This window comes from Lytechinus pictus, unplaced genomic scaffold (assembly GCF_037042905.1).
Source record: "Lytechinus pictus isolate F3 Inbred unplaced genomic scaffold, Lp3.0 scaffold_34, whole genome shotgun sequence".
Lineage (NCBI taxonomy): Eukaryota > Metazoa > Echinodermata > Echinoidea > Temnopleuroida > Toxopneustidae > Lytechinus > Lytechinus pictus.
Genome location: NW_026974154.1, coordinates 278,418 through 304,994, shown reverse-complemented (window position 1 = coordinate 304,994; position 26,577 = coordinate 278,418). Strand labels below are relative to the sequence as shown.

At 35.7% G+C, this 26,577-nt stretch overlaps 1 protein-coding gene across 1 annotated transcript; it reads right to left on the bottom strand.

The window, feature by feature from the left end:
* Nucleotides 1–209: 209 nt before the first annotated feature.
* Nucleotides 210–25,403, bottom strand: LOC135158107 (isocitrate dehydrogenase [NADP] cytoplasmic-like). The gene is made up of 10 exons (XM_064115397.1): nucleotides 25,201–25,403; nucleotides 22,185–22,224; nucleotides 15,841–15,947; nucleotides 13,204–13,290; nucleotides 11,682–11,842; nucleotides 10,806–11,020; nucleotides 10,073–10,293; nucleotides 5,582–5,722; nucleotides 4,003–4,165; nucleotides 210–3,413 (listed from the first exon to the last, which is right to left on the bottom strand). The coding sequence occupies exons 1-10, from the start codon at nucleotides 25,214–25,216 to the stop codon at nucleotides 3,335–3,337; spliced, it is 1,230 nt and encodes a 409-aa protein (XP_063971467.1). The 5' UTR covers nucleotides 25,217–25,403; the 3' UTR covers nucleotides 210–3,334.
* Nucleotides 25,404–26,577: the final 1,174 nt, after the last annotated feature.

Genomic DNA, 26,577 nt, shown 5'->3' with positions numbered 1-26,577 from the left:
CACCTGGGTCGAGAGTGGCAAATTGTGGATTAACGCCTTGTCAAAGGACGCCAGACCGTGGTGGGATTCGAACACACAACCCTCTGTTTACAAGGCAAGAGTCAGAACCAGTACATCACGACTCATCCACTCTCTCTTTCTCCCCCTACCTCTCTCTTTCTCTCCCTCCCTCTCTCTTTCTCTTCCCCATAAAATAATCACAATTGATATTCAAGTGCAATCAATAATTTAATAGAAATTGGGTAGAAAAAATACACAGCTCTAAACAATGTTCTCAATATGTATTTCTACAGCGTTGCTTTTAAGAATGATGACAACTATAATTGCATGGTGAATTGATGATAAATTATTTGCACGAAATTTCACAGCTTTGCCCCTGCCTGTAAGCTGCACGTTTGCTACACAAATATAAATGGAAAGCTGCTTGCATAAGAGATGGAAACTTTGGCAATTCACAAATCTCTCATTTTTAAATAGATTTTTTTTACAAACCTTCAATATTTCTCTAAATTTTTCTTAGTCCAAATTTTCTTTCCAGTCAACGAACCAAGGTCATCGCATCAGAATCATACATACAAAATAGTCATCTCATATCAAATTCTATCTTCAATTCAATATTGCGAGGTTTAAGACAAAACTCAGATAATTTTAAATTTATACATCTATTAAAATCTTGGGAATCATTCATATCGTGTTTTTTTTTTAAAGGCCATGACTGGAATGTGTCTATGTATATACAACTACACTGGTTATTGATGCAAGTCTTATATCAAGGTTACACAAAACATACAATTGATCACCTATTAGAAAGAAACAAAAATATTAAGCAAAGCAACAAAATTAGAATAACAAGTCAAAACCTATCGGAATCACACACAGTAAAAACTAAGTTAAATTAATCAAAAATATTAAAACCGAACAAAAACAATGAACATAGAACCCTAAGAGTTTTAATAAAATCTGTAAATCATAATCAATCAAAGCCATTGTATGAACACTGCTATCACTAACTTAATCTTCCTTTCATTCAACCCGCTATCAAACAAATGTATGAACACTGCTATCACTAACTTAATCTTCCTTTCATTCAACCCCCTATCAAACAAATGTATGAACACTGCTATCACTAACTTAATCTTCCTTTCATTCAACCCCCTATCAAACAAATGTATGAACACTGCTATCACTAACTTAATCTTCCTTTCATTCAACCCGCTATCAAACAAATGTATGAACACTGCTATCACTAACTTAATCTTCCTTTCATTCAACCCCCTATCAAACAAATGTATGAACACTGCTATCACTAACTTAATCTTCCTTTCATTCAACCCGCTATCAAACAAATGTATGAACACTGCTATCACTAACTTAATCTTCCTTTCATTCAACCCCCTATCAAACAAATGTATGAACACTGCTATCACTAACTTAATCTTCCTTTCATTCAACCCGCTATCAAACAAATGTATGAACACTGCTATCACTAACTTAATCTTCCTTTCATTCAGCCCCCTATCAAACAAATGTATGAACACTGCTATCACTAACTTAATCTTCCTTTCATTCAACCCGCTATCAAACAAATGTATGAACACTGCTATCACTAACTTAATCTTCCTTTCATTCAACCCGCTATCAAACAAATGTATGAACACTGCTATCACTAACTTAATCTTCCTTTCATTCAACCCGCTATCAAACAAATGTATGAACACTGCTATCACTAACTTAATCTTCCTTTCATTCAACCCGCTATCAAACAAATGTATGAACACTGCTATCACTAACTTAATCTTCCTTTCATTCAACCCGCTATCAAACAAATGTATGAACACTGCTATCACTAACTTAATCTTCCTTTCATTCAACCCCCTATCAAACAAATGTATGAACACTGCAATCACTAACTTAATCTTCCTTTCATTCAACCCGCTATCAAACAAATGTATGAACACTGCTATCACTAACTTAATCTTCCTTTCATTCAACCCCCTATCAAACAAATGTATGAACACTGCTATCACTAACTTAATCTTCCTTTCATTCAACCCCCTATCAAACAAATGTATGAACACTGCTATCACTAACTTAATCTTCCTTTCATTCAACCCCCTATCAAACAAACAAATGTTGATTTATCATAAAATGACATTTAAACTGCTCATAACATTCATACCAAATATTGATGTTCGAATATCATATACAAGTAAATACTGTGTCTTTCATTATCAAAATACAGCACAAGGTGGATTTTTTTTGTATATGCTTTAAGGCTTTTCATTCTATTTAAGCCTAAAGGTGGATGTTTCATAAAGCTATTCTTTAGGTATGTGTGACTATAAAAACGACTGGTTATCCTTTTTTGTGGTAAATCATATTCACCATTAAATGTTCACTGACTGGTGATTTATTGGTGTGTAAGAAAGGATCTCCAGCCATTCTTAAATTCGCTCTTAACTTACAGACAGCTTTATGAAACGTCCCCAGGTGGGTGTTTCATAAAACTAATCCTTAGTTACAAATGACTTTATAAGTGACTGGTAACCTTGTCTAAGGAGCTACTCTCATAACTCAAGACTGGGCCATGGTGATTGGATCATTTAAATGGAGCTATAAAAGCAATACCAATACAAATTTGGGGTATATCATTTACTTCAAGAAGGGGTGATCAGTAAAATCATTTATAACTTTCAAACAGCTTTATGAAAAGACCCCTCTGGATTTGGTGGAAGACGTTTTATGTCAATCGACATTTTAATAACTCATTTTTATATAACTGCTCTGTGAAGCCATTAGAACGTAATATCCTAAATCCATTTTCTTTTATTATAACTTAAATTGATCTCATCATTGCTTGTTTCACACAGGATTGTAACTGATCCAGTCAGTCTCAACTATGGAAATCAATTTTAAAATTAAATGTAAACAACATCCCTCTGGAAACAGACATGTACATTGACTTATCAACAATGATGCTGACACTGTATTTAGAAAACACTTTCAATAGTCATATGCATTCTGTATTTGTTGGCTTTCCATAATTGTGATTGATTGGACCAATCAAAACACTATGTGTAAGACAGGGCTATGAATTGATTTCCTTGTGTCACTATGCAGACAATATTCACTGATCAATACTACATTCATGAAATGATTTTCATGTTAAATAAACTTTCAAGCAGCTGAAACAAAAGATCCGACATAAATTTGTTACTGAATTTCCCGCCTGAAAAAAAAAAACTACATTTGACTTTATACGATTAAGACATAGAATAAGACTTTAATTTATTTAATTTATGGAGTTAAGGATTCACAGTTTGCTACTTTCCAGTCACTTACACTTTGCAGCGACAGCTTCAGCAACTTTATCAATGAATTCAAACGTGTTGACATAGTCAGAACGGACAACACTGTAAGAATAGATGAAAGAGAGAAAAACAAAAGATAAAATCACATAGAAGAGATGGCTTCAGTTACTTTATCAATGAATTCAAACGTGTTGACATAGTCAGAGTTTAATTCAAACCCGACTTTAGACTACAGGCCAAAGAGTCTAATTCCCACTTTATCTATTTATCATTTTGGATGATGTCAAATGAAAAACTTGTTTCATAAACAGTTTATCAAATCATAAACAACAAGTGCATATTGGACAAGATGGATTTTGCCGAACTGGAAATTATACAAAGGGCTAAATGGCAATTAGACTAAACAGTGTAATACAAATTGGATGAAGACAAACTAGTATTAGACCATGTGGAATGAGACAAAGCAAAAAGTATGTTTCCTATTATGTTTCCTTTTGCTTTCATAATGAAGAAAAATACTTCAGTTATCATTCCCGGACAATTATGAAAAGTTGGGGTGTCAAGTCAATGTGTATTGTAAGGAATTCGTGCCCCAATTGGCTCTCCATAGTTAAACCAAGCAAAAATTCTATGAAAGTTAGCATAGACCAATTAAGCAAACTCACTATACTCAAAATAAAACATTACTTACTTTGCCATTCCTTTGATGCAGATTGCGAGATCTTTGGTCATTATACCGCCCTCTATAGTCTCGATGCATGCTTCTTCTAAAGCAGCAGAGAACTTAGCAAGGGCTTCATTACTGTCCAGCTTAGCACGATGCGAAAGACCCCTGGTCCAGGCAAATATGGATGCTATAATATGAGTCAAACAGCATTGGGTAATGAAAGTAATGCTCAGAAAATCTATATAGTTTATAAATTTATCATTACTTTAATAACAATAAATGTATTTCATAATTCAAGTCTCAGAATTCATCTTAAAATTGTGGAACCTCATGACATGACAATGATTCATAAATGTGACTTCATAATGATTTCATTGTTGTTGTCATGGGAATGCTATATGTCGCAAATTTGCCAAATTTCAACTTTTTTTTAACATAAATATGATCAGACAATAGTCTGTCACCTTGTGAGAAAACAATTTTTGCAAATGGGGAAAAAAGTAATCCATAATTATCATTTTTCCCCATCTCCATTCTCGTTTCAGTCTTAGCAGAAAAAAAAGATATTAATTTTGTTTTTGTCTTCAATGTATTGATTGGGGACGATATATTTCCATATCATAGTTTGTAAGGTAGGTGATGATCAACTATCCAGACACACATTATTATGAACCCCTAAGGAACACCATACATTTTACAACTGGATTACAAATGATTTCAGATCTAATCGCATGTTGCTTATTTCTGAAAATATGTATGAATATAATCTTTCTATTTTGGATTCAATTTGATAGTACTAATACTTCTATGGAGTAAACGCCAATTTCCCTTCAATTCGTAGCCTATGGTACGATTGCTATGATGTCATAATAATTAGATACTGAAATTGATTTTATTCTAATAACAGAGGATAGTACAGTCTTAGATTTCAATATAAATATGAATTCATATGATGATTCGCAACGTTGTGCAATATAAAGAGGATCCACATCTACATATTCGCATCAAATGATAAGACGCTTCATTCCAAAATCGGATTACAGATCAATTACAAGATGTGAAGCCTTTAGGAATATGACAGTGTCTTACGCTTGCATGTTTGAATCTCAGTAGTAAGCCCACTGATGATTTGAAACGTTGTGCAATAAGAGGATCCACATCTACACATTTGCATCAAATGATAAGACGCTTCATTCCAAAATTGGATTACAGATCAATTGTAAGATGTGCGGTGGCCTTTTTACCTTGGTCACATTTGCTCCACGGCGGCCGTACGGCGAGTCTAAGACAGCCGTTTTAACATATTTTGTTCCAGTTACATATTGGCTGTTTTCAACTCGCCGTACAGCCGACGTAGAGCAAATGTGACCGAGGTATAAGGAATATGACAGTGTCTTACACTTGCAATTTTGAATCTCAGTCGTAAGCCCACTGTTGATTTGGAACGTTGCGCAAGGAGAGGATCCACATCTACACATTTGCATCAAATGATAAGACGCTTCATTCCAAAATTGGATTACTGATCAATTGTAAGGTGTGCGGTGGCCTTTAAGAATATGACAGTGTATTAAGCTTGCATTTTGTGAATCTCAGTAGTACTTACCAACTGAGTTTGTAGACGTTTCTTTGCCTTGTTGATGCATACGATAATGTCTTGTCACCGTTCCATGAGCAGCCTCGGACTCAATCGTCCTTCCATCGGGACAGATCAGAACTGACGTCATCATACCCAGGGATCCATAACCTAATATCAAAATAAATATATTAATTTATCATGTCAAAGATGGATTACTTGGGAATGAGAGAGTACTAGCAGAGACTCATTAATACATGTAGATCTACATGTATAACTCAATATCAAAATAAAGAATTTACCATGTCAAAGAAAGAAGCCTCCAAAGCAATCGTTCTTCACTTCCTCCATCGGGACAGATCTGGGTCCCATTCCACAAAGGTTAGCGATTGATCATACTCTTGATTTTCATGATTGATTGTACATTGTAGTCAATGCAATCAATCGTAGAAAAGTGTTTTATGAACATTGCTAAGCTTTGTGTTATGGGCCTTGGTATCATCGTACCCAGGGGTCCATAAACTAATATCAAAATAAAGATTTTATCATGTCAAAGACAGCAGCCTCAAAAGCACTCGTTCTTCACTTTTTCTATCAGAAATTGGTTGAGAATTCTAATGTGACCACGGTCAATTTTCATAAAGATTGACAATTAATTTTAACATAAATGCAGTTAATACCTACCATTGAAACCTGAATGGCTGTTGAACACTGTTACCATGGCAGTTGCCATAAGGGCAAAGTTACCAACCTACCATGCATGTACTAGTGGTTATGAACCATATCACCATCATAATAGTCATTATTATTACCCTGTCCTACAGAATCACTCTGTACATCACCATCATAATAGTCATTATTATTACCCTGTCCTACAGAATCACTCTGTACATTACCATCATAATAGTCATTATTATTACCTTGTCCTACAGAATCACTCTGTACATCACCATCATAATAGTCATTATTATTACCCTGTCCTACAGAATCACTCTCTACATTACCATCATAATAGTCATTATTATTACCCTGTCCTACAGAATCACTCTGTACATTACCATCATAATAGTCATTATTATTACCCTGTCCTACAGAATCACTCTGTACATCACCATCATAATAGTCATTATTATTACCCTGTCCTACAGAATCACTCTGTACATTACCATCATAATAGTCATTATTATTACCTTGTCCTACAGAATCACTCTGTACATCACCATCATAATAGTCATTATTATTACCCTGTCCTATAGAATCACTCTGTACATCACCATCATAATAGTCATTATTATTACCTTGTCCTACAGAATCACTCTGTACATTCCATCATAATAGTCATTATTATTACCTTGTCCTACAGAATCACTCTGTACATTACCATCATAATAGTCATTATTATTACATTGTCCTACAGAATCACTCTGTACATCACCATCATAATAGTCATTATTATTACCCTGTCCTACAGAATCACTTTGTACATTACCATCATAATAGTCATTATTATTACCTTGTCCTATAGAATCACTCTGTACATCACCATGATAATAGTCATTATTATTACCCTGTCCTACAGAATCACTTTGTACATTACCATCATGATAGTCATTATTATTACCTTGTCCTACAGAATCACTTTGTACATTACCATCATAATAGTCATTATTATTACCTTGTCCTACAGAATCACTTTGTACATTACCATCATAATAGTCATTATTATTACCTTGTCCTACAGAATCACTCTCTACATTACCATCATAATAGTCATTATTATTACCCTGTCCTACAGAATCACTCTCTACATTACTATCATAATAGTCATTATTATTACCTTGTGCTGAGCGTGATCGGTTCATCACGGACGGACATTTGATAGATTTTGAAAACTTTGAAGGCTTGTAACAAATTAGGAATAAGATGAACATGGTTCCTTTTTGTTTTATAGTGAAGGGTAGGACAAAGTATGCTGAATGATGAAAAAAGTTTGTTGCCATGGTTACCTACAAACATAGGTAGCCACTAAATGTGCCATATCACGGACGGACATGATAGAAATGTGGTTTTCAGATTTTTTGAACATTTTTATTGTTTCTATCTAAATAGCTTAACTTTGACCAATAATTGTTAATGCAACTTACACTCAGGTATGTTAGCTTCTATGTTCAGCATATTGAATTCTCAACCAATATCAAACTTCTGAGAGAATTGCAAATATTTTCCATCACGGACGGACATCTCGGACGGACATCACGGACGGACACAATTAAAATACATTGGAAGTACCTTGTAAGAAGTTCTTATTACTTGTTTGGGGGAACAAATGCTATTGTATTGATGATTTGTACATTTTTTTATATGATTAAACAATATTAGTTGCACAATCAAGTTGCTACAACTTCAATCAAGTTGCTACAACTTGATTTAAGTTGTAGCAACATGATTTCTATGCTAGACACACAAAATAATCTAGCCATATGATTGCTTTTAAACACAGTTCTTTTCAAAATCAAATATCCTATTAAATGCACATTGTCTTCTTTTCAATTTAGAGAATACTATAGTTGGTACCAAATCAACATCCAGTGGATCAATGATCATGTTGATACTTTTTACGATACATCATGATGATACATGTTCATACATTTTTAGTCATTAATTTTCGAAGAGCACAGATTTTTTTTTTTATGTCCATTGACTAAATACAAAAGATTAACAGGTTGCTGATCATTATGCTTGTTTGGTAGATCAAGTATGACCACAACACTTGTCCAGGCTCTCTTCAAATTCATCTTTTGTCCATATTAAAGTGGAGACACCCCTTCACATCAACAGCCCTCATGCATTTAGGCCCTGACCGAATCCAAAATTGAAATCAGATACCAATTAAACTTCTAAACACTGCAGTGCAAGCTTTATATGAATTGTATGCATTTTCAGATTACCAGATCAGCAATTTGCCCAAAATTAGCTCCAAAATGGACTTAAAAAAAAAGAATTCTTGTACTTTTCACAAGCCTCAGGGACGTGATGTCATGTTCTATTAGAAGCATTGTGAATCCATAGGTTTGTACATGGAAAAAAACGATGATTTTTTTTTCTGCTTATCAGAATATGCATTCTACTTTCTTCTTTTCCATCACTTTCTGCAAGCTTCAATTGATGAAATATACAGCTTTTGACTTATTCTTGCTCTATTTCATTTCCTGCTTTTTGGCATACATGTAACTTCCAACTCTATCTGCATTCCAATTATGTTTAAAAAAAAAATTTCCTGACAACAATTAAGCCCCAATAACAGCCAAAGAAAGATTTCACAAAAAATTGTGAAGAGTTGTAGGTTTCCATCCATTGAGTTCTGAATAATTCTCAGTACCATTTTTCACTGCAAATTGGAACTAAAATTAAATTTATAATCTGCTCAGTATTTGCTCATTGTCTGTCCGTGATGAAATTAATGTCCGTCTGCGATTATTTTGATTGATTTATGATATGGATAAAATGTATGGATTTTAGCTATATTCAAATGAAATGATGTACAGTGTCTAGTGAGATGCTTCTACACACTTTTATTTCTGTTTCTATTCTGTTAAAGAATAAAAAGCTGAATCCATACAGATTATCCATATCATAAACTCAATAAAAATGATCACGGACGGACATTAATTTCATCACGGACGGAAATTTCAAAATGGAATGTTAACATCTACCAGAAGAATTTACTTCCCATATTTTTTCTACTATTGATGATAGATTAATGTTCAGAGTACAAGAAAATCCAAACCAAATTGGAGTAACTTTGAAAACAATAAAACTAGAGTGAATTGAGTTTGAGTGAATTTACACTGTCCGTCCGTGATGAAATTAATGTCCGTCCGTGATCATTTTTGATTGAGTTTATGATATGGATAAAATGTACGGATTTCAGCTATGTTCAAATAAAATGATGTACAGTGTTTAGTGAGATACCTCTACACCTTTTTATTTTTTATTTCTATTCTGATAAAAAATAAAAAAACTTTTTATATTTTTTTTCATCACGGACGGAAATTTCAAAATGGAAATGTTCACACCTACCAAAAATAATTACTTCCCAATATTTTTTTTCTACTAATTTATGTTTGATAATAGATTAATGTTCAGAGTGCAAGAACATCCAAACAAAATTAGAATAACTTTAAAAACAATAAAACTAGAGAGAATTTAATTTTAGTAAAAATGTCCGTCCGTGATGAGAGGTAATAGCACCCCCACGAATAAAATGGACTATTCCAGTACTTTCGGATTTATCAATCTTCATGAAACTGAGTTCTTTGAAACCTGAGATATCAAAGATTATCTTAAAAGCAATTTTGATAGAAATATCTAAAAAAAAAAAATTCACTTCAATGCTAACCCTTAACCGATCATGCTCTGCTACAGAATCACTCTCTACATTACGATCATAATATTCATTATTATTACCCTGTCCTACAGAATCACTCTCTACATTACCATCATAATAGTCATTATTATTACCTTGTGCTACAGAATCGCTCTGTACATCTCCATCATAATTCTTGCAAGCCCAGACGAATCCTCCTTCATTCTTCATTGCGAAGGCTACCATATCATCAATCAATCTGTGCTCGTACCAGAGATTCTTCGCCTCATAGTCACTTCTGTATGTCGTCTCGTAGATCTCCTGGAATATGTCCTTAAACCGACCATCGTAACGTTTCAAAATCGTATTCTTTGTGCTGAGGAGGGATGAAATATCATAGCAATAAATAATTACAGGATTAAATATTCAATGGCAACCTATTATATTCAGTGGTAACCTATATTGTATTTGTCTTGTATATTCAATTGTATTTTGTTTATTATCATGATTAATATTTCACATTCAATTGTAACCTGGTTATGTAATTAGTCAATGAAAACTGTTTAAAAATACAGTATTCAATGGTATCAAATCTACAATATATTGATGATAACCTGTTCATTATATCATATTCAAAGGATGGCAACCCAGTTAATCACATGGTAACCCTATCTTATTCAATGGTAACCTGTATGCAATGTATACAATGGTAAACCAGTAATTTTGAATTCAATGTTAACCCGTTTATATGATATTCAAAGGAAACCCATTTTATGATATTTGATGGGAGCCTGATTTTAACCCTTTTACATGAATAGATTACCACTGATTATAATATAGCTCAATATAATAAAACAGGCTACCATTTAACATTCAATGCCAACTAACCTGAGGTAAAGTGGATAGCCCCGATCTAGAGCATAGCGGAAACAACAATGAGCAAAGTTCTGAATAGATACGTCAGTATTGAACATTCCCATGGCAACGCCACCTCCATCTACAAAGTTATGAACAGTGAATGACTTGGGTTCACTTCCATCTTCTGGTGTGTAGGTTAGTTCAATCTTTCCCTTGCCAGGAACTACAAAGTCTGTTGCTTTGTACTGTTAGAAAGGAAGAGAAGAGAAGATGTCTTTAAGAATAAGATGGAGAGTATCTGCCCATTGGTCCATCCATTCATCTATCGATTCACTCATTCATCCATCCATCCATCTATCCATTGCTCTATCAATCTATCCACCCACCGATCCATCCATCCACCCACCTACCAATCTACCCATCCATCCATCCACCCATCAATCCATCCATCCATCCGTCCGTCCGTCCGTCCGTCCGTCCGTCCGTCCGTCCGTCCGTCCGTCCGTCCGTCCGTCCGTCCGTCCGTCCGTCCGTCCGTCCGTCCGTCCGTCCGTCCGTCCGTCCGTCCGTCCGTCCGTCCGTCCATCCATCCATCCATCCATCCATCCATCCATCCATCCATCCATCCATCCATCCATCCATCCATCCATCCATCCATCCATCCATCCATCCATCTCCATCCATCCATCCATCCATCCATCCATCCATCCATCCATCCATCCATCCATCCATCCATCCATCCATCCATCCATCCATCCATCCATCCATCCATCCATCCATCCATCCATCCATCCATCCATCCATCCATCCATCCATCCATCCATCCATCCATCCATCCAACCAACCAACCAACCAACCAACCAACCAACCAACCAACCAACCAACCTTCCATCCATCCATCCTCACCTGATCGGCATGTGCATGACGCCCAATAACAATAGGTTTATTCCATGTAACTACCAGTCTTGGAATGTTTTTGCAGATGATAGCTTCCCTGAAGACCGTACCACCAAGAATGTTTCTAATTGTTCCATTTGGGGATTTCCACATCTTCTTTAGGTTGAATTCTATATTCAAAGAAAATTTATATACATATAAATTTATGAATTTAAATTTAACAATAATAGCACAATACTAGATAATAATACTGGAAATCATTGTTCACCAAACATTCAGGGGAATCTTTGTTTCTCTCCCATTGTGCAAATTAACCATGGTAGCTTTTGGGCAATTTAATAATAATGGGTTGCGGGTTAAAATCCGAACCATGGCTTTGTTTCCTTCAGCAAGAAATTCATCCACACTGTGCTGCATTCAACCCAGGTGAGGTACATGTAAATAATAATAATACATAGAGAAGTTATAATTATATGTGACATGCACTATATAATGTACAACTCTCTATGATGATGATCATCATTATTATTCCCTTTTTATTGCTATTTTGATTTATTTTATTTTATTTATTTATTTATTTATTATCATTATTAATAACGATCGTACAAATGATAACAATAATTCCCATCATCATCCATGAAAATAAAAATACAATAACACTCTTAAAAAGAGACAAAAAAATGTTTTTTAAGTAATTATTTTCATTTCCATAATTGTGGTACAGGAGGTAAAATGCAGTAAAAATGGGCAAAGTCTAGTTTTAAGACCTATTTTTTTATTCCTTCAGATTTTGATTGATTTTATAAAGGCTGTGCATCAAAATACATACTGTACACTGCAGTGACGATTCAGTCAGAAAATCATATTGTCCTGCAATATTTAAAATACATTGGTCAATATTTTCCAAGCAAACTTTGTATTAAAAAATTCACAAGGTAGGGAGGTCCATATACCAGACTTGTTCATATAGTCACTGAACCATATCATCCTGTCAGATTGAATGTGAATTTTGGGGAAAGTTTAACTGATGCTGAGTTGAAGTGATTGATTTGATTGTGGATTGATTATTTCCTTGATTGATTTTCTTTAATTATATCTTGGGTATTACACATTCATACCATCAAGTTAGAAGTCTCAGATCTGTCCCCAACACAATGGTGATTCCAACATGATCAGGGGCCCATAACACAAAGCTAAGCAATGATCGTAAAAACACTTTTCTACGATTGATTCCATTGACTACAATACACAATCAATCGTGAAAATCAAGTGTACGATTAATCGCTAAAAACCGTGTTACAGGACCCTGAATAAACAATCCTTTGATCTTGGTCCCATAACACAAAGGTTAGCGATTAATCGTACGCTTGATTTTCACGATTGATTGTACATTGTAGTCAAAGGAATCAATCGTAGAAAATTGTTCTATGATCACTTACAATGTAGCTTTGTGTTACGGGCAACAGGAGTCAAAATCACCAGTTTGTTGGGGACGGATCACAGATTTCTGAATTAATTTAAGTAGACTTACCTTCAACTCTCTTTTCATCTGGTGTAATGGTAGCACACTTAATGCCTACATTACATTTCTTGATAGCTTCAGCACAGTCAACGGTCACTACATGTAGAATAAAACAAAAGAAATACCATATATATCAGTTGAAAAGCAATATTTCAGAATTCCAAATTCGTATAAACCAACTACAGTATTAGAGGTGCACAAGTGTTTTTTTTAACAGGTTTTATTCATAATCTACTTTTACTCCTCAAATTGGCAATGATTGACATTTTTAAAAAGGTAAATCTGGATATATACAATTTAAAATGAACTTGTATTACAAATAATCATAAATAAAAAGTTACCAATTTGCAATTGATATCATTGTTTGAGCATGTTTTATTGTAAACTTATTCAATTTTTATTCAGGAACAACACAAGATACTGCATGTTATTTTGGACTTGGTTCACTTTTTTTCTGAATCATATACCTACATGTTGCATCCCAGAAAAATTCATCAGTCAATCAGTTTCAGTTTATTGAAACTCCCGTAGGATTCGGCGGGATAGCATTTCGCTGGTAAACACCAAGCTGGTATATAACCAATCACCTAGGAAAAATTGTATGTCTACATGTAGGTTTATAGTGGCTGACCTTTATATAGACGACAGATACATGTATAGGCCTACTCTCGGGCCTTTTTATCAATTTGAAAGTGGAAACAATGGCAGAGTGGGGATTTGAACTCACAACCTTGCGATAATGAGTACAATGCTCTAACCACTGGACCACAGTGGTTTGGTTTACATGTAACTCTCAGTGAAACCAACAGATCAAAGAAATAAACTTGCTGGTAAGTTTGGGAATCAGCTGCACACATGCACAATACAGTACATGTTTGTAGCCCACTTGAACCTTCAAAGCTTAAATCATGTGATTGATTGTTTGTACATGTATGGGATATTAATCAATGATCAATGCAATCACTTATCACATGTATTCTAAGTTCCAGTGTTTTCTTGCAGGTATTTTCTAGAGTAAAACACTGCTCATGTACTGGGTTACAAAATTCTTTTTAACACATCATGATTCACAGCTTTCAAAATGAGGACAAATTTATAGGCAATGATCAATCAATTAAGATCAAGATAAATTAACAAATTGCAAGAAATATATCACAAGTTACAACGAAAATTGATATGATTTGCTACTGATTTAAAAAAAAAGCCCTGATGTTTTTCCATTTACCATCTGCTACATGTATCTGGTGATTGTAGAGGTGATCAATAATAAAAACTGTTAAAGAGATTTATAATTTTGTGTTTGCTGGTAGGTCAATGAATGTGCAGGTGATGTAGTAGCCTATCAGCTGAAAGCTTCTGTTTTTTTGTTGTTGTAATGCAAGATGTGTCTGGCACAGTAAGTCTACAAGCATTGGTCATGCTTCAGGGAATAGTTTTCCTGGTATCGCATCGCAATTTGCTCCTCATTTTTGAAAGACTGTTATGCAGTCTTTTGAATAGCATAATTTTACATCTATACTTTACTTTGAGAGCTTTTTTCTTATGACCAAAAATGCTATTCAAATTTGTAAAAGCAAAATTATTCATAGTCACCATCAACAAACTTGCAGTCATTGGGCTATTCTCACTTTGCAAAAAAGCATTGTACAGTTTCCTGCGTTTTTTTCTGAAATAGAATAAAACTGCGTGAAACGCCGCAATGAAAACCACACGAAACATCGAAAGTCATCCTGCGGTTTTTCTGTCATCGCGAGAAAATTGCTTGCAAGTTTTCTTGCAGTGTATGAGAATCTGTACAGGGATTGACCAAGGCATTTTTTTTTTTGTTCTGCATACTTGCCAATTCACAAAGCAGACTGGGAGCTGGTAAATCAATCCATTGCACAGACCTTGCATTAGTGAAGTTTATATCCCAATTAGCTCGCAAGTCAAATCATTGTAGTATTTCAAATGAAAATAAGACTAACAGATCCCTAGAGGTTTGATCTTATAATGTGCAATCGATAAGAAGGTTTTGTGAAAGAAGGTCTGTTTGATCTTGTAATGTGCGATTGATAGGTAGGTTGTAAAAGAAGCTCTGTTTGATCTTCTAATGTGCAATTGATATAAAGGTTTTCGGAAAGAAGGTCTGTTTGATCTTATAATGTGCAATCGATAAGAAGGTTTTGTGAAAGAAGGTCTGTTTGATCTTGTAATGTGCGATTGATAGGTAATTTGTATAAAAAGAAGGTCTGTTTGATCTTGCAATGTGCAATTGATAAAAAGGTTTTGTGAAAGAAGGTCTGTTTGATCTTGTAATGTGCAGTTGATATGAAGGTTTTGTGAAAGAAGCTCTGTTTGATCTCCTAATGTGCAATCGATATAAAGGTTTTCTGAAAGAAGCTCTGTTTTATCTTGTAATGAGCAATTGATAGGAAGGTTTTCTGAAAGAAGGTCTGTTTTATCTTGTAATGTGCAATTGATAGGTATGTTTTGTGAAAGAAGGTCTGTTTGATCTTGTAATGTGCAATCTATAGGAAGGTTTTCTGAAAGAAGGTCTGTTTTATCTTGTAATGTGCAATCGATAGGTAGGTTTATAAAAAAGCTCTTCTTTATCTTGTAATGTGTGATAGATGGGTATGTGTGTTTTTTACAAAGGTCACTCACCTTGGTCATTTGTTGCATCTCTGTTCTGAATACTAAGATCATAACTCTGAATGTTAAGATCAATGAACGGAAATATCAGCTTGGTTTTAATCGCCTCCCATATAATCCTGTATTTTAATTAGACAAAGAAAGACACATATTAGAGACAAACAGATGTATTATCCAAAGATCTCTGAATGAATAACTCTGAATGAAGGGAAATAAAAGTTTGATTTTGATGGCCTCCTATGGAATGCTGTAGAAAAAAATCATTAAGGAGACAAAATGGCCCCTCATGAGACTGTTACATGTACATGTAACGTAGTCTGATGGATCAATACATTACAAACTATCACAGCTCTAAATTTGAGAACATTGGAACAATGAAAAGAAATATGAGCTTTGTTCTGATTGCCTATTAACTGACCCTTACTATCTAAATTTTCCCTACAAAACTATCTAAAAGTTATACTTTCCCCCACAAACTATCCAAAAGTTATATTTTCCCCACAAAACTATCTAAGAGTTACATTTTCCCCACCAAAGTTGTATTTTCCCCCACAAAATTATCTAAAATATTTTCCCCCACTAAACTATCTAAAAGTTCCATAATTCCCCCCCCCCCACAAAACTATCTAAAAGATATATCCCCTCAAAACTATCTAAAAGTTATATTTCTCCCATCAAACTATCTAAAATTATATATTCCTCCACAAGACTATCCAAAAGTTTTATTTTCCCCAGAAAACTATCTAAAAGTTTTATTTTCCCACAATACTATCTAAAACTTATATTTTCCCCACAAAACTATCTAAAAGTTAACCACACAAAACTATCTAAAAGTTATATTTCCCCCACAAAACTATCTAAAGGTTAAATCCCCCCACACACATACAAAACTATCTAAAAGTTATATTTCCCACAAAACGATCTAAAAGTTATATTTCCCCCACAAAACTATTTAAAAGTTAAATTTTTCACACCACCCCGACCCAACCATTTCTCTCCCTTTAAATTATGTATGTCTGTGAAAGTCTGTTGGTCTGTCCGTCTCTCTCTCTCAAGCAATTACTTTACCAACTTTATTTCAAGAATGAATTCTCTCTCTTTGTCTTACATTTCCCAGTCTGAATCCATGAAGGTCACCTTCAATCATTATCTTATCATTTAACCCTGAAGAGCACAATGTCATATTGATAAAGAACAAATGTAAACAACTACTGACCAAATAAGACTGGGAACAAGTACTAGTATTATGTTTAGTAGCGCTCCTTACATGGTTCTTAAAGATGTACTCAAAAATAAAGAATAAAATATTCCCTGATCAGAAACCTTCCTCTTAAAGGTTAAGTTCACCTCAGAAAAATGTTGATTAGTATACAAATAATGAATGTTTATGAGTGCAATGGACAGAATACTTCATTCGGTGAAAGATGAAAAAATGATCCATTCAACTCGGCTACGTCTCGTTGAATGGATCATTTCATCTTTCACCTCATGAAGTATTCTGTCCATTGCACTCATAAAAAAACATTCATTATTTGGTTTATATGACACCTCCATTTTTTTTTTCATATGAAATTAATGAATTTCGATGCAAAACATGCTCATGCAGTGCGAGTTTGGTCTGTTGATTGTTACGTCATTACAACATGCGCACTGCTGGTACCTCTGCAGCTGCAGTCTCGGTGTGCGAGTGCAATGGACAAAATCGTATGGATCCAAAATTGCACGATGAATGGATCTAAAATTGCACGGTTGATGACGTCATTGTAAAATGGGCTGAATGAACGATATCAAACAACCAATCAAATGACAAGGATCTATCTAGGTGTCATATAATATGAATACAGAAAAACCTAACTAGGTTAACGCTGAGAATTCCATCAAAATCAGATGTAAAATAACAAAATTTTATGACATTTTAAAGAATGCTATTTTTCACTAAACAGTGATAGGCACAATTCAAATGAGACAGTCGATAATGTCCCTCACTCAATACTCCTTTTGTTTTTTTATTGTTTGAATTATGCAATATTTCATTCTTTTACAGATTTGACTTTAAGGATCAACTCAATTGAACCATATAGTATCAAAACAATGCTAATTCTACATGTTTAGGGTGAATTACTTGACAATGAGGAGATAATTAGAATAATGAATATTATAAAACAATACAAAAGGTGAGTGGGTCACGTCATCAGTTTCCTCATTTGCATGCCCACCAGGATGTGCATATAAATGTTTTATGAAATCAACCAAAACTTTATAATGTCATAATGTTCTTATTTTACATCCAATTCATGATGAAATTTTCGGTGTTATGCTTGTTGGTTTTTCTTTTTTTATTCAAATATTTTTTTTTGTTGAGGTGGGCTTGTCCTCTAAAATTGCTGGCTATTATTATTCCATAACTTCCTTTTTTTACAGGACATGTACATCTATTTTATTTGTACACACCTATTATAGTACTCTCACACTTCCATTGCAAATGTAAATCCCAAATGACTATGTCAATTTTGTGAAAACATGCCAGATGAATGGAACTAAGATCTGTGACATTATATTGAGAAATAAGGTCTGTGCCCGGAGGGACCACTTCCATTGAAGAGTGGATACCCTGCGCGACCATGGGGTCTCGAAAAGCACCCAAACATATTTTCCATAATCTGAAAATGCACCCCTTCACAAGTATTGGCGTGTGAAACCCTACCCTTAACAAGTATTGGAAACAAAACAATACTATTGGCAAGTTTTCCCTGAATTTACACCCTAAACAAGTACAGCGATATTTCAATTGTTATGTCACATACAGACGTCACCTTTACCTACATCATTGGGTTTATAGTACAGCCCCACCTCCCACACCTCGCGCAAATCATACTTTTCTAAACACGTAGTGCTTAAAAGTACATCCCTTATAAAACATTTTAGTATTAATTTGTTATACCCTCGCAAATTTGACCCTAAACACGTAGCCTTCCTAGCGAAAATAGATACCCTTTTTTCATTATTTTAGTGTTTTCGACACCCTTTTTACATGTACTTTACGTAAGTAACGTGCCCTATCTTGAAAAAGACATCCTTTTTACGTGTTTTGGGGTCGTGCATGGTATCCACTCGTCAATGTAAGTGACCCCCCCCCCCCAGGGGTCTGTGACTTAAGATTATTACTACATACCTGTATGTGTGTATTGAGAACTAAGGTCTGTGGCTTCTAAAGTCTGTAAAGCATAGGCCTCAACAATTTGCCTAATTATCTATCCCTAATGGGAGCTACAAGTACATGTAAGGTCTGTGACTTTAAGACTATCTGTAAAGTGTAATATCAACAAGTTTGTTTGCCTATTGTCTCTATCTATCTTTAATCAATGAATGAGGGTAAATCATTAGCTGTTTTCACACTTTAAGACCTTCATACACAAGTTCACATGTACATCATGTGCATTGCACAATTAACCTTTTACACTGCATACTCTGCTTTAATGTTTTATTAATTAGAAGGTGCCCATCATTGCCACTCTTCACCCAGGTATAGTAATGGATATTAAGGCATGGGGAGGCTGAACAAGCAACATTAATGTATGTACAGTCCAAAATGTACTGCTGCACACCTTTAGGAGGTGACGTCACAATATGATTCAATTCATTGAGCTCTGCAAAACGTACGCGTATGGCTTGCTGGGTAAATGTTCAATTCTGCCCAAGATGTAGATATCATGCGCGCTTGTGGGGTTTTGCTTTCGCTTTCAATATTTTTGCTCCAACTTATCATGGGTGAGCTACATTAACAGCCAAAATTATGACCCCTTTCTCATCAGCTTTCTTTTAAACCAATTTTTGTGGAACCCAGTAAAAGGTGTAATGGGAACGCATGAAGCAGTCTTTTAATAGGGGGTGTTGCAAGAACATATTTGCGATCTTGAAATTGCAAATATTCTGTTGCAATTTTACAACTGATACATGAACGTTAGCTGCAGCAAATCAGATAAATCTTCTTGTTTCAAGGAGCAAATTAGCAATCAATCACTAATATGCAATTGACTGCAAGATATATGATTGATTTAGGGACCAAAAATTTACTTGCAATTGATTGCAAGTTTCTTTCAACGCCCCATTAGAAACAAAAGTGGTCTTCCATATAAGGGTACAGAAATCCACATCGCAATATGTATTTCGCATCTTTACACTGGTTAAGCGTACATGAGGACATAACCGTTCATTTGGAAGTCATATGTGCCTAGGAGTATAATCCATGCATTATAGGTGATACAGACAAGTGTCAGTCGTTTTTTTGTCATAGAAAAAAGGAATGAAAATGAAAGAAATAATAAAAAAATAATTAAAAATAATAATACTAAATAAAATTTTTACCGTACCCTACTTTTCATGCATGGGTGGCAAAAATAGTCAATCATGACATATTGCCAAATAAAGACAAGGAATGGAATGGAATTGAAATGGCGCTAATCAACTACAAATTTAAACTGTAGATCGAAGTAAAAAGGAAAAGAAAATAACAAAAGGAAGAAAAAGACTAGAACTGCAATCGTTTCAGAACGATGTGCATGCATTGACGCGTCTGATTGAAAGGTCAACTCCACCTCAGAAAAATGTTGATTTGAATCAATAGGGAAAATTCAGACAAGCACAAAGCTGAAAATTTCATCAAAATCGGATGTAAAATAAGAAAGTTATGACATTTCAAAGTTTCGCTTATTTTAAACAAAATAGTTATATGAACGAGCCAGTTACATCCAAATGAGAGTGATGATGATGTCACTCACTCAAAATTTCGCATGCACTGTCATGTATGAATGATTTTAGAAAATGAAATAAGAGGTACACACTAATGCATCATCGACAACATATCTGCCAAATGAATTTGGATGAGGAGCGGAGGCAGGGGAGTAATTAAAAAAAATTACATGTTAATCAAAGTGGATTTAGGACATTATGCCCTCCATAGGAAGTTGCATTCTCGAGTCAAACAGATTTCGTCAATTTTTTGACCATGGCCGCTCAACAAAGAGAGAGAAGGGAGAGAAAGACACAGAGAGAGTGATATGGATAAGCATACACATTTCCCTGACAGTTCATTAACGTAACTCAGTGTAAAGTACATAGCAGAACGATGTGCATGCATAATACGTTATGCCATAGACATTGTGTACAATTCTGTTGTTGATAATGTGTGCATTATGAGTAGTATACCATGTGTTCAGATTGGCTTATCTTGAAATTTTCTGTTGTAACCTATGTCATATTTGGTATCACTAGAAAGAGCATTCAAATGCGGTGACATTGATACCCCTTTTATTTGTGCTCAAGCAATAGACCGGAAGTAAATGCCATATAAAGAAAAACATTAAAAATGAAGGTTTTGCACAATAATTTTAAGCTGACGTCAGATTTTTGTCAGTTTCTGTTACAAAAGGTTGACGAACGGTTGAAGTATATATCAATACTCATATCTGCCAAGTTAGAAAGGATAAGCTTCAATAATAAGGAAATAAGAGCAAGTTGAAGTTGTGCTGGCATTATAGTGCATTTTTGCGTATTTTGCTGATATTCGGGAGCATTTTTCAGATATTTTGTCAGCGGTAAGGTATATATTTTTCTAAATGGCATGAAAGAGCATATCTTGAACACCCTAAATTTAAAAAAGGGTACGGGTTTGGCCATGCATGACGCAATGAGGAGCATTCAAAGATAAGCGTTTTTGAAACTTTAGAGGGCGCTATTTCAGTAACGGAAATTTAGTGATGCGTGAAAACTAATTCCTATGTATGATATGGTACCAGTATCAATTCCTGAATATATGAGCTTGAATTGATTAAAAACAAGAAAGTTATGGCCATTTTACGATTTTTTGACTTTACATTTCAATAAATATGACGTTTTTGAAGGAAGGCTATTTCGGATTTGAATTTAGGGCATGAAGATGGCATTTTTAAGGTCAGGTTATATGTCGCAAATGATGGGGCAACTCTTTGACTATCTATAGCAATTTGTTAGAAGTCTGTAGAATGCAGGATGCGGGAGTTAGGACGAGATTAGTAATGGTATGCGAATGGACTTGAAATTTACAAAATGGCGCCTAGATGGTCATGCATGAGTGATTTTGAAAAAAGGAAGACAAGGGGCACAACTAGGGATGCTGGACAACATGTCTACCAAGTTTGGATGAATTTGGATGAGGGACGGAGCCAGGGCAGAGCTAACAAAAACCATGTGTTAAACAAATGGGATTTTGTGGAAGAAGAAGAAGAAGAAGAAGAAGAAGAAGAAGACGACGGAATAGGAATACGGAACAAGAACAATGCATTGTCGCCATTGGGCGTCAATGCAAAGAGGATAAATACCTTGTCATTTCATCTCCTTGCATCTCAACAACGGTTCCTCCTGAAAAATTTAAATAAAAAGGAAATTACCGTAAGTAACGGTGTATTAACCGCACCTTTTTCTCGGCGGGATATAAGCAAAAGTCGGGGGTGCGGTTTATCCATGGTGACGGGTCTGAGCCCGCCCGCATAACCCCTCCCGAACATGTAAGAAGTCTGCCAGTTCACAACACATCGAATGGCCGGGCGTAGCCGCCCAGGGCAATGTCGTTTAGAGGGGTATGAGCCGCGGGTAATGGGAAACGATTATTACGATCTTAATCAAATAGTGTCCATAACAAATGCACCCACCTTCATGACACTAATTTCGACTTTATTCTCGATTCAAAGCAGCGAAGTTCCCTGGCTAAGTTCAAAGAGACGCCAAGCATTCTCGGTAATAATTTGTCACAGCTGAGCAAGAGCCGAGAGCTAGCTTGCGTTGTATTGTGGTTTTAGTGCGACTTAAGCTGGCGCTATTCATTTTAACCCCTCAAATTCCCGTTTCGCGCCAGCTTATTTTTTTCTTTACTGTTTGCTTTTCATAAGATACCATGTACACCGTGCACCACGTATGAGAGAGACGGCACGAAGCCGTAAAACAAGTGGAAAAAATGCCAATTTCTTTGTTTCTTGAACCTTCCTGTAATCCCGTACCCAAAATTCATGCTAAGCCATCGAATGCTAGACAAATTCTGAAAGTGATTGTGAGGTTGTGATGCAAGAAATGTGAAAGACACAGTTCACAATTTGATAAGATGTACTGGTAGTGGTACCGTATCGAAGTTTGCAATGTACATGTACAAGAACGGCAGTGCTGTGTGTGTGTACACTGTGACTGTGAGGTGAGTGAGTGTGTAAGTGGCCAATATTGTCGGGACCTTTCTTTCTTGCTAACATTTGTAGATGAATTGATCAAGAACAGCAGATTTCCGCATACCGGTAATCTCTTTGAATACTTTGAAATCTTTAACTTAGTTTTTGTTTCTTCGTACCTCAAATATGCATGTAAATGTGAGAAGGATTATTATTATTATTATTATTTTTTTAGTCCAAAGTTGGGGGTGCGGTTAATACACAGGTGCGGTTAATACACCGTTACTTACGGTAACACTAGACTCGAGTATGAAATTATATCTGACACATTAAAGACCTACATGAAATCAAAATAAATTTAACAGCTTTTCGTTTGAAAAATATGCTGGAAAATAGCGAATTTTGATGAAAAACATAGAACTGATTTGAAAGAGTCAAAATATTTCGCCACTGCGACAAGAATCGGCCGTAAACTTAGTGTATCGCAGGCGGTCAGTTTCAAAAGAAGGGTGAAAATGAGCAAATGTAAAACCGTCGTATTCGTTGTTCGCCGATATATACGCGAATTGAAAAATCAATTCTTACCGTTTCTATGGATACTGCGCCTACTCTCCCAAGCGTATCGTTTGCAATAATTTCAACGCGCGCAAGGACAATGTGGTCGGTTTCAAAACAAAACAGGTGGTAGTCTCACTCTCACCTAGACCAAAAGCTTCGGTCTCTGTTATGTTGGTTGTTCAGCTGAACTCCGTTGGCTTCACTCACCAAATTCTAGCGCGATCTGTATGATGGGGTGACCATAATTTGCGCACATTTTAAAAATTATCATGAAGTTGATTTTCAATCTAAAATTTCTCACAGTTCACAAAAAATTAATCAAAATCATAAATACCAAATAGAAGGCATGATTCCAAAGTCAAATTAGCATGACGGAATTATAAAGTAGGCCAAGGGTTTCGCGATCTCAAAATTCCATGATGATTTACTAGTGCACGCTCGGCTGAAAAAGTGTCATAAAAAAGTGTGACCTTAATTTGCGCACAAACGTTTTGCAAAGCTTTAGAAAATAAATCAAACAGACAAAGGTAAGTTAATTGTATCAGATGGAGGTTAAAATGCCATAAATTGGGTTGGTATCACATTTGACTTACCTATTTGGAGACCTATGCTTACAAACTGGCGATTTCTTGATGCTTGCCGAGAAGTTCGGATTTTCTCGGAGCAGACGCAAAAGGTAATAAAATTTGCCAATGTTTTAATACCAATATTTTCACAAATTGAGGCCTTACCTTCAAGAAAATTTCCATATTTAATAATTCTAAGTCGCTTTTTCTGTAAGTGATATATATATCAATATATTTATTATTAGGCCTAGGCCTACTAAATATTAGATATTGATTGAGATATTCGACCCTGCGCAAAATTAGGTAACGTGCAAATTAAGGTCACACCACCATACAGGGGACTCAATGGCCATATATGTTTATGTATTTAATGTACTTAAGATCGGATAAAACGGGAAAGTGAGGTAAGTCACTGTTTTGTTCCTTTTAACTTGATTTTTCTCAGTTTCTTGGCAATTAATGCCAAGGCAAGAGGGAATATTAATTTGCATTTTGATCGCATTAATTTTCAAAATTTTTATTAATTAAAGACAAAAATTGAAGAGCCCCGACGGGGGAGTTTTTACATTGCAAGTCCCCTGGTGGCTGCACGATGTCGATAGCAATGTTTAAAAATGTTTAAAAACTTGAAACAGACGGCTGCCACTTGCCAGCTGTCTAACTCTCACCACACTAAAATTTTACTTTTTTTTGGGGGGGGGGATAATTCGTGGGAATTTGATTCAATTTCACATGCGCTGTGCCTTCAATTTTCCTGTAGACGGCGGCAATAATGTACCCATTAGTGAACCACCATCTAATGATCTCATGATCCCCGCACTCCGGAGTTCACCGGGACTTTGTTGTAGCCGTAGCGTAGGCCTCCTCGCAGACGACAGTCGAGCCCGCGTCCGGCTTGCCTTTGGCTTTGGCCATGGCAGAGCCAGGCAGTGCCAGTGGCTTTCGCTTTTTGAGAAAGCCTAAAAATTACGGCCCAGTTCCTTCTTCTTCAGACTTAAGTCAATCACTTGGGGGTTTTCATTTCTTACTTTACGATTGATTTTGACGCAATCACTCACCTTGAATCTTAGACATGATGATATCCCTTGAAAAGAGAGGTTGATACTAAGTTTTTCGTGGCCTCGAGAACTATCTCTCCCCGCTGAAATCGCAAGTCATGAATGGCCTGGGCGCGGCCGGCCGGGCCGCGAAATTATTTTTCCCACCGAGTTCTGGACCGACATATGAATATTCATGACTTGCGTCTTCGGATTGAGAGTACGCATGCGCGTGGCCTCGACCAGTGCCGATCGTAAGCATTCACGTTGCTCAGAATGAATTAGCATCGTCAAATTACCGGTACCCTTACATAGTTACATAGGCCTTATAGGCTTAGATCTATATATACATCCAATTCTTAAACACTTATCAAACTAGCTGCCATTAATGGCAAGACATGTGCTAGGGTAGGGCTAGCTTAGGCTAGCGCATTAACTTTACCTCAAATCTGGACCTGTCTAATGCCTAATACTAATAGGAATAGCCGACTAATGCCATGGTTAACTTCGAACTTGTTAATTCCTAACTTAACGTTTGATTAGGTTTGGACCAATATGTGCTTATTTACCATGGTTTGTCTAGTCCGTATACAGAACCAGTCCTAGATCTAAAATAAATATCTTAGTTCTAGTCTAGTCTCTAGATCTAGACTCTGATCTACGCGCTATCAGCATGGAACCACTAGTGTACCAAAGGGGGGGGGGGCAGACTGCCCCCCTGACGAGTCACAACTGATCCAGGGGACGTGCCCCCCCCCCCCCCTTGAGAAGCCAAATTAATAATTTGTAATGTCAAAATGCAACAAAAAAGACGTATGTCCCCTCTTTTGAACGTGAAGATCTTTTTTTTTTCTTGTCAAATTTTTTCAGCTACGAAATCCTTAATTTTGGGTGAAGACGGGGGATCAAGATCACTGACGTTAATTTGTGCCTGACGTTAGAATACGTTCCATTCACGCACTGGTGTACCTAGGATTTTCCAAAAGGGGGGCAAATTTTTTAGAAGATATTTCGTCCGCGAAAAAATGTGACAAGCCCCCCCCCCAAAAAAAAGGGTCTTCACCCCAAATTATGGATTTCTTAGCTGAAAAAAAAATTGACAAGCAAAAAAAAAAAAAAAAGATCTTCACGTTCAAAAAAGGAAAAAGGGGACATACGTCTTTTTCATTGCATTTTTACATTACAAATTATTAATTTGGCTTCTCAAAGGGGCACGTCCCCTAAATCAGTTGTGACTCGTCAGAGGGACAGTCTTCCCCCCCCCCCCCCTTGGTACACTAGTGGTTCCATATGCTGATACAGCGTAAATCAGAGTCTAGATATAGAGACTAGACTAGAACTAAGATTTAAAAAAAATTTAGATCTAGGACTGGTTTTGTATACGGACTAGACATATTA